This window comes from Lithobates pipiens, unplaced genomic scaffold, assembly GCF_037356315.1.
Source record: "Lithobates pipiens isolate NorthernLeopardFrog02 unplaced genomic scaffold, aLitPip1_a1.2 Scaffold_18, whole genome shotgun sequence".
In the NCBI taxonomy this organism is placed as follows: Eukaryota; Metazoa; Chordata; class Amphibia; order Anura; family Ranidae; genus Lithobates; species Lithobates pipiens.
In genome coordinates this window covers 206,455,189-206,463,558 of record NW_027507758.1, presented here as the reverse complement: position 1 = coordinate 206,463,558, position 8,370 = coordinate 206,455,189, and the positions used below count along the sequence as shown (strand labels likewise).

Sequence of the window (8,370 nt, the reverse complement as noted above, 5' to 3'; positions counted from 1 at the left end):
CAGTCTCTATCGCAGTGCTGGTTTCCGACAGTGAGGGAGATAGCAGCAGAGAAGCCAATCAGCAGGCAGTGCCAGCACCACAGTCCAGCACTGGACTGGCACCTCCGGGGCACCGCAGTGGAGCCCTGCATAGGTGGGTGTAAGGGCCGGACAGAGGGAGGGGCTCAAGCACAGGTTGGCACACTGGGACACTGGCACAGGACTGCACTGCCCTGACTGTGGCACTGATCATCTCCTGCACCCCCTTCATAGCCTGCCCTGACCTTGCCTCTCCTCCATGGCCTTCATGCGTTCCTGAATTGTCAAAATTTCACAGATAAAAAAACAAAGCTTGTCGTTGTCGATCCCAGATTCACTTAATACTTTTGTTATGTCAGTGTCCATGTTGTGGGACTATGTATACACAGCTAGTAAGTATTTTGTGGCTGAAAATATGACCTAGAGGTTTTTAAGGTTTGCCTGCCATTAAAGTCAATGGGGTCCGCCGCAAACCTTGCGGTTCGCGAACTTTTGGGCACGTCCGTGGTTCGCGTTCGTGAAACGTCCCGTTGGAAGTTCGTCCATCACTACTCAGTAGGAGTAGCAGAATGTATTTTGGGGTGTAATTGGAAGTATTCATATGCTGTGTGTGAGAAATAACTTGTTATTATGACAATTTTGTGAAAAAAAATAAAAATAAAATAAATTCTTAATTTTCCCAAGAATTGTGGGAAAAAATTACAACTTCAAACAACTCACCATGCCTCTTAATAAATACCTATGACTGTCTACTTTTCACTTTTCCCCCAGGCAGTCACAAAAAAAATGTAAACATGGACCTTTAAAAAAGTCTGAACTGTGTTCAGGTGCCAGACACAGTGCATGGGAAGCGCTACGTCTATGCAATCATGAGATTGCAGATGAGACGCTTCATTGGCGGGGTTTAGAGCTGCTTTGTGGCACAATCCATTGCACTGAACAGCATCTGCCTGGTGCCCTCGGCTGGGTGCTTTGTTCTCAGTGTGAGAACAATGTCACTTCCAGCGGGCTACAAAAAGATGGCCGCTGTGAGGACTAATCCCCTTGTGTTCAGTGGAGAGGGGAGGTCCCTCCCCTCTCCACTGAACACACAGAGAAAGCCAGGAACTAGCTGCTGCTGAAGGGGTGAGACAGACGCGGCATGAAGGGGGGCTGTACTCTCAGGGACACAGATGTAAGGAGGGTGTGACGGGAGTCCCTTTTGGGCGCAGGGTGACCAAGAAAAGAATGAACCCTGAGAATATAATTAAATTACTGAAATGGGACAGTAATATTCATTAACATTATCTGTCAAGAAATATGAAGATTTTATCCCCTGTACACTGTGAGGTCTGTGGCCAGGAAGTATAACTCCTAATATGGGCATTCTAGGAAGTTCAATGTAAGAGACTATCGCTTAACGATGTTGCTTTTGTCTGGATAAGTAAATTGTGTTAATCTTGTCTGAGGCAGTTTTCCCTTCACCTATTATTAACCTCCCTGGCGGTATGATTATTTCGGATTTTAGGTGCTAAAAGCGGTACAATTATTTTGCATGAAAATTTGATGTTTTATATTGTAGTCCTGTAATTCTTAGGAATAACTCACTTAAATCTGTCCAAACCAGAGTCTAGCAGACATCCCAGATATGATAAAGTTTGAAAAATGAAATCATAAATTATAATATAATAAATAAATAAATAAATATAAATAATTATACCAAATAATAATATAACAATAATAAAAATTATTCAATAATGTAATCAAATCAAAAACACTGAAATTTGCTCAGTTGCAGAATTGTCGCTGTCATTACTTTTCAATATTTGATGACGGATCTCCCCACAAATCGCTATCCCTCAATTCTGTGAGTGATTCCAATTTATTATCGCTGTTTTCTAGCTGGTCTAAAATCATTTTTGATGTAAAGGGACAGTTTTGGTTGCTATGGACAATCTCCAGTTTCCAGGCATAAAGAACAGTTTTTATAATATAAAACTGCATGCAGGACACTGGGCAGACCACTAGGGACAAAGGGGATGTGAAATAATTACATACAGCAATGTAATCTGTAAGATTACATTATACTGTATGCAATGTGTGTGTTTCACTTTTTGAATTTGGCGCCGATCTCTGTCCCCGTGCGTCGCACCGCTCGCAGGAAACGGAAATCAGCTCCGTGATGAATCGAGCAGAGGACGAGCGGGGGGACATTGCTGGATCCGAGGGAGAAGGTAAGCGATGCAGCGATGCGGTCCCGAGTCTGGCTCGGGGTTACCGCTTTTGGTACAAAATCTCCACCCTGAGCCAGACTCTGAAATACCGCCAGGGGGGTTAAGTGTGCTAATGAACTCACCTGTTCAGGTATTGACACTCAGAATAATGTGTATTGGTGGCTCGTTATGTAACCATTGTTTGATGTTGTGGGTGGATCCGGGTCATTGTTCCTGTGGGGCCTGCAGTATTCTCAAATGTATAAAAAGAGCCTGCATTCATTTTAATAAAGATTCATTCCTGTTTGAACCTCAATACAGAGCCTCGTCTCGTATTTGGGGGAGAATTATTCGCATTGGTTCCTTGTTCGGCTGATGGAAGTGTTTTGTGTTCGGGAAGGGAATGTGCTAAATGACTTTAACCCCTTTCATACTCGGGGTGTCCTTACATAGGGGCTCTGCTGACGGGGACACAGATGTAAGGATGGGCTCCACTGAGGGAGACACAGATGTAAGGATTGGCTCTGCTGACAGGGACACAGATGTAAGGAGGGGCTCTGTTCATGGGGACACAGATGTAAGAAGAGGCTCCACTGAGAGGGACACAGATGTAAGGAGGAGCTCCACTGAGGAGGACACAGATGTAAGGAGGGGCAAAACTGACGGGGACACAGATGAAAGGAGGGACTCTGCTGGGGAGAACCTGATGTAAGGAGGGACTCTGCTTGGGGAACCTGATGTGAGGAGGGACTCTGCTGGGGGCACCTGATGTGAGGACGGACTCTGCTGCGGGCAATTGGTGTAAAGAGGGACTCTGATGGTGGAGACACAGATGTAAGGAGGGGCTCCGTTGACAGGGACACAGATGTAAGGAGGGGCTCCACTGACGGAGACACAGATGTAAGGAGGGAGCGCTGGGGGCACCTGATGTAAGGAGGGACTCTGCTTGGGGCACCTGATGTGAAGAGGGACTCTGCTGGGGCACCTGATGTAAGGATGGACTCTGCTGGGGGCACCTGATGTAAGGAGGGATTCTGCTGATGGGGATACAGATGTAAGAAGGGACTCCGCTGACAGGGACACAAATGTAAGGATGGGCTCCGCTGATGGGGACACAGATGTAAGGAGGGGCTCCACTGATGGGGAAACGGATGTAAGGGGGGACTCTGCTGGGGGTACCTGATGTAAGGAGGGACTCCGCTGATGAGAACACAGATGTAAGGAGAGACTCCACTGACGGGGACACAGATGTAAGGAGGGTATCCGCTGACTGGTACACAGATGGAAGGAGTGACTCCGCTGCTTAGGGCACCTGATATAAGGAGGGACTCTGCTGGGGGCACCTGATGTAAGGAGGGACTCCGCTGATGGGAACACACATGTAAATCGGGGCTCCGCTGACGGGGACACAGATGTAAGGAGGGGCTCCACTGATGGGGACACAGATGTAAGGAGGGGCTCCACTGGCGGGGACACATATGTAAGAAGAGGCTCCACTGACGGGAACACAGATGTAAGGAGGGGCTCCGCTGATGGGGACACAGATGTACGGAGGGGCTCCGCTGACGGGGACACAGATGTAAGGAGGGGCTCTGCTGATGAGAACACAGATCTAAGGAGGGGCTCCGCTGACGGGGACACAGATGTAAGGAGGGGCTCTGCTGAAGAGGACACAGATGTAAGGAGGGGCTCCGCTGACGGGGACACAGATGTAAGGAGGGACTCCACTGACGGGGACACAGATGTAAGGAGGGGCTCCACTGACGGGGACACAGATGTAAGGAGAGGCTCCGCCAAAGGGGACACAGATGTAAGGAGGGGCTCAGCTGACGGGGACACAGAAGTAAGGAGGGGCTCCGCTGGGGGAACCTGATGTGAGGAGGGACTCTGCTGGGGGCACCTGATGTAAGGAGGGACTCTGCTGGGGGCACCTGATGTAAGGAGGGACTCTGCTAGGGGCACCTGATGTAAGGAGGGACTCTGCTGATGGGGACACAGATGTAAAAAGGAACTCCGCTGACAGGGACACAGATGTAAGGATGGGCTCCACTGATGGGGACACAGATATAAGGAGGGGCTCCACTGACGGGAACATGGATGTAAGGGGGGACTCTGCTGGGGGTACCTGATGTAAGGAGGGACTCTGCTGGGGTCACCTGATGTAAGGCTGGACTCTGCTGGGGGCACCTGATGTATGGAGGGACTCCTGATTTAAAGCGGGGGTTCCACCCTAAAGTGGAACTTCCGCTGATCGGAACCCTCCCCCCCTCCGGTGTCACAAGTGGCACCTTTCAGGGGGGAGGGGGGTGGAGATACCTGTCAAAGACAGGTATTTACACCCACTTCCGGGCATAGACTCCTGTGGGAGTCTATGCCTCTTCCTGTCCTGCCGTGCTGTCTGCTGGGACTCACACGGGTCCCAGAGACAGCGCGGACAATTCCTATTGCACTGTGCGACTCGCGCATGCGCAGTAGGGAACCGGGAAGTGAAGCCGAATCGCTTCACTTCCTGATTCCCTCACCTAGAATGGTGGCGGCAGCAGCCGAGAGCCGAGCGATCGATCGGCCTCGGCTGCCGGCATCGCTGGACCCCGGGACAGGTGAGTGTCCATTTATTAAAAGTCAGCAGCTGTAGTATTTATAATACTTAATATTTTTTTTGTAGGTGGAATCCCTCTTTAAGGATGGACTCCGCTCTGGGCACCTGATGTAAAGACGGACTCCGCTGGGGACATCTGATGGTATCTGGTGGCAGGCGACACGTTCAGGGCTCCCACTGATTCTGTATTATGGTGAGTTGAATGATTTCATGTTATATTACAATGTAATAATAGAAATAATGCGCTTCAATCACTGACACCACAACGGCCAAGGTGCCAGGATGATTGAAGTGCTAACACCAGGTGTTTGGAGTATCTTTATCTGCTGATTTTTTAACTTTCTAGAATACACATTACTATTGTTGTGTAGACTCTGGGCCTGCTGTCCCTCCCTCCATACCTCGTTCATCTCAGATGTTAACAACACCCCCTAAGAGCCATTTTCCCCAAGTGCGAGGGGTCAAAGGGGAAGGGCGGGGTCTGGCGCTCCCTCCATCCTAAAACTTCACCAGCCGCCACTGCCTTTAACCAGTGCTTTAATGCTCCGTGTGGTACCCCAAATTTCAGAAAAATGCACCTTCACCTGGGTAGACAAAGTATCCTTGCACATGCCCTGTCATAACAGACCACATGTGCACCACCAGGGCAGTTGCAGACAGAGGCTAAGCTAGGAGCTTCCTTTGCGGAAAAGGATAGGAGGCTTTGCCATTTGGCGTAATCTGTGTCTGCAACGTGTAACACCATAAAGTTTTCAGTTTCCAAGCAATGATTAAATGCTTTTTGTGGGACTGCATATAAAATTCATCCAACCCATTTCAAGGTGCAGTTTTACCAAAGGACAGTTACAATCAGCCATTAATCCCCGTTTACACGAAACTCCAAATTCTACTATCTCGGTAACTGCTGTGAAAGTGACAGTCACGTGGTACTACAATCACATGACTTTTGTGCGCAGAGGGTTACAGCGCAGTCCCTGAGAGTCCGGTAGTGACAGCGGAAAAAGAGCGAAGCAACGTAGTGAAAGTGGTGTAGAAGACATGGACAAGTTGCGCAGAGTGTTAAATGGCCATGAAGATGAAGAGCGCGGGCTCACAACTCAGGTAAAGATTGGTTACGTCGTAGTGCACAATATCTGAAAAACACCTTGACCCCTCGGTACTATCGTATTTTGTTCTGCATACATACAGGTATGTTGGGGGGGGGGGGGGGCACGCGCGACGTTTTTCTGGAGGGGCTATTTAGAAGTAATTGTGCACTTACAGTGAAGTTACAATGGGGTGTGGTTAGCCAAATGGGTGAGAGTGAAATAATATGTAAAGACTTGATTATTTATGTTTTCCCAAATCAAAAAGGAACTTTATACGTAGCTGCTCTGCACAGAGCACCCTCTCTGTCTCCTCTTGGGTCCCCCGTCGGCACTCTCAGCTTCTCCTTTTCTCTGTGTGCCCCCCATAAGGAGTCTGCTTACCAGGGAAGTACACCAGGGGTGGGGGGCATGCTCCTGAGCTGTGGAGTTTTTCCATAGATAATGTCTCCTACTGCTCTGAATCTGTCCTGTGAGATGTGAAATGGAGAACAGCGATGCTGCAGACAGACGAGGCGCTGGATTGGGGGGGAATTTAAAGTGGAGTTCCACACAAAGATGGAACTTCCGCTGTCCGGATTGACCCCCCCCCCCATTCCATGTCACATTCGCCATCTTTCAGGGGGGAGCACATACCTGTCTAATAAAGGTATCTGCTCCCACTTCCAGCAAAGCAGGACCATGGTATCTGCGGCGATCTATGCAATGTCTGGCCCCTCCTCCACCCCCCCTGCTGTCTTTTGGAAGACACAGGTCCAGGAAGACAGTAGGGTCCACTCAGAATGCGCAGCGCAACTCGCGCATGGGCAGTAGGGAACCAGGCTGTGAAGCCACAAGTCACTTCCTGATTCCCTTACTAGCAATGCCGGCGTCTCCACCCGGAACCGAGGGACAGATCGGCTTCGGATGAGGACATTGCTGTTGCCCTGGATGGCTAAGTGTCCTTACTTGTAGCTGCTGACTTCAAATGTGTGTTTTTTTTTATTTTTTTATTTTTTTAAGGCTGGACTCTGCTTTAACCACTTCGCGCCTGCGCTATAGACAAAAGACGGCTACAGAGTGGACGCTAACTGCCGGGAGGGCGTCCCTCGGGGAAGTACTGTGTTGGCCGTGTCCCTTGGACACAGCTAATCACAGATCATGCTAAATGGCCAATCACATCGGCCATTTAGCACTCGATTGGCCTGTCCAATGAGAGGTGATCTCGTATGTAAACATACGAGATCATCTCCCATTGCCGGCTCTCCCTCCCCACACAGAGACAGCATGTGAGGGGAGAGAGATGAACGGCTGCAGCATTAGTGGGAACACACACACACACACACACACACATGCTCACCTGTCCCCAGTGCCACCTATCAGTGTCGTCTGTCCCCATTGCCAAGTGTCACGTGTCATCAGTGCCACGTATCGATGCCACCTGTCATCAGTGCCACGTATTAGTGCCACTTGTCATCAGTGCCACATATTGGTTCCATCTGTCATCGGTGTCACATGTCATCTGTGCCACGTATTAGTGCCATCTGTCATCAGTGCCACGTCAGTGTCGCGTATCATTGTCCTGGTGGTCTAGGGCCTTCAAAAGTGTAATAGGTAGTCTTAAATCTTAATTTTGCAAACAATTGGGGGAAAAAAATGACAACACCAAAAACCTCCACTATGCCTCTTACTAAATACCTTGGAATGTCTAGTTTCCAAAAAAGGGGTAATTTGGGGGGTATTTGTACTTTCCTGGCTTGTTTGGGTCGCAAGAAATGAGATCGTCCACCAGTACATCAGATGTGATCAATTTTTTATGATTTGCACCATAGCTTGTAGACTAACTTTCACAAAGACCAAATAATTAGAGGTCGACCGATATATCGGCTGATATTTGCCGTTTTTTAAATAATCGGCATCGGCCGATTGTGCTGATAAAAAGCCGATTTAGAACTACAGCAGGACTTTTAAATGACTTCTGTAATAGAAGTCAATGTAAGTTGCCTGAGTTGTCATAGAAACGTCTTCCTCCTCTCTGGGCAGGCTGCCAAGAAAAGAACAGAAAGATACAATGTTTACACTTGAATGAATGAAGTCATCCTGTGTGTAGAAGTTCTCAGTTTAACCATTTAAAGACTAAATCTTTTCTGACACTTGTTGCTTACAAGTAAAAATCCTGTATTTTCTGCCAGAAAATCACTTAGACCCCCCCCAAAAATTATATATATTTTTTTAGCAGAGATCCTAGGGAATAAAATAGCGGTTGTTGCAATATTTTATGTCACATGGCATTTGCACAGAGGTCTTTCAAATGCATTTTTTTGGGAAAAAAATACACTAAAAAATAAAAATAAAATAAAAACAGTAAAGTTAGCCCATTTTTTTTCGTCCAAAAGTTTTGACTACCTGTTTTTATTTAATATATAGTTTTTTTTTTTGTTTTTGTTTTTATCTAAATCATACATACAAGTAAACTGATTGGAGGTTTGTTTTGTTT

General features: G+C 47.8%; 1 protein-coding gene across 3 annotated transcripts in view; it reads left to right on the top strand.

Annotated features, from left to right (window-relative positions):
• The first annotated feature begins 5,758 nt into the window (after positions 1-5,758).
• Positions 5,759-8,370, top strand: part of SFT2D1 (SFT2 domain containing 1) — a 576,004-nt gene continuing 573,392 nt past the window's right edge. For all 3 annotated transcript variants that reach the window (XM_077486539.1, XM_077486538.1, XM_077486537.1), the window contains exon 1: positions 5,759-5,910. In XM_077486539.1, the coding sequence (XP_077342665.1) occupies positions 5,848-5,910 (63 nt within the window). In that variant the 5' untranslated portion in view covers positions 5,759-5,847. The remainder of the gene's footprint in view (positions 5,911-8,370) is intronic.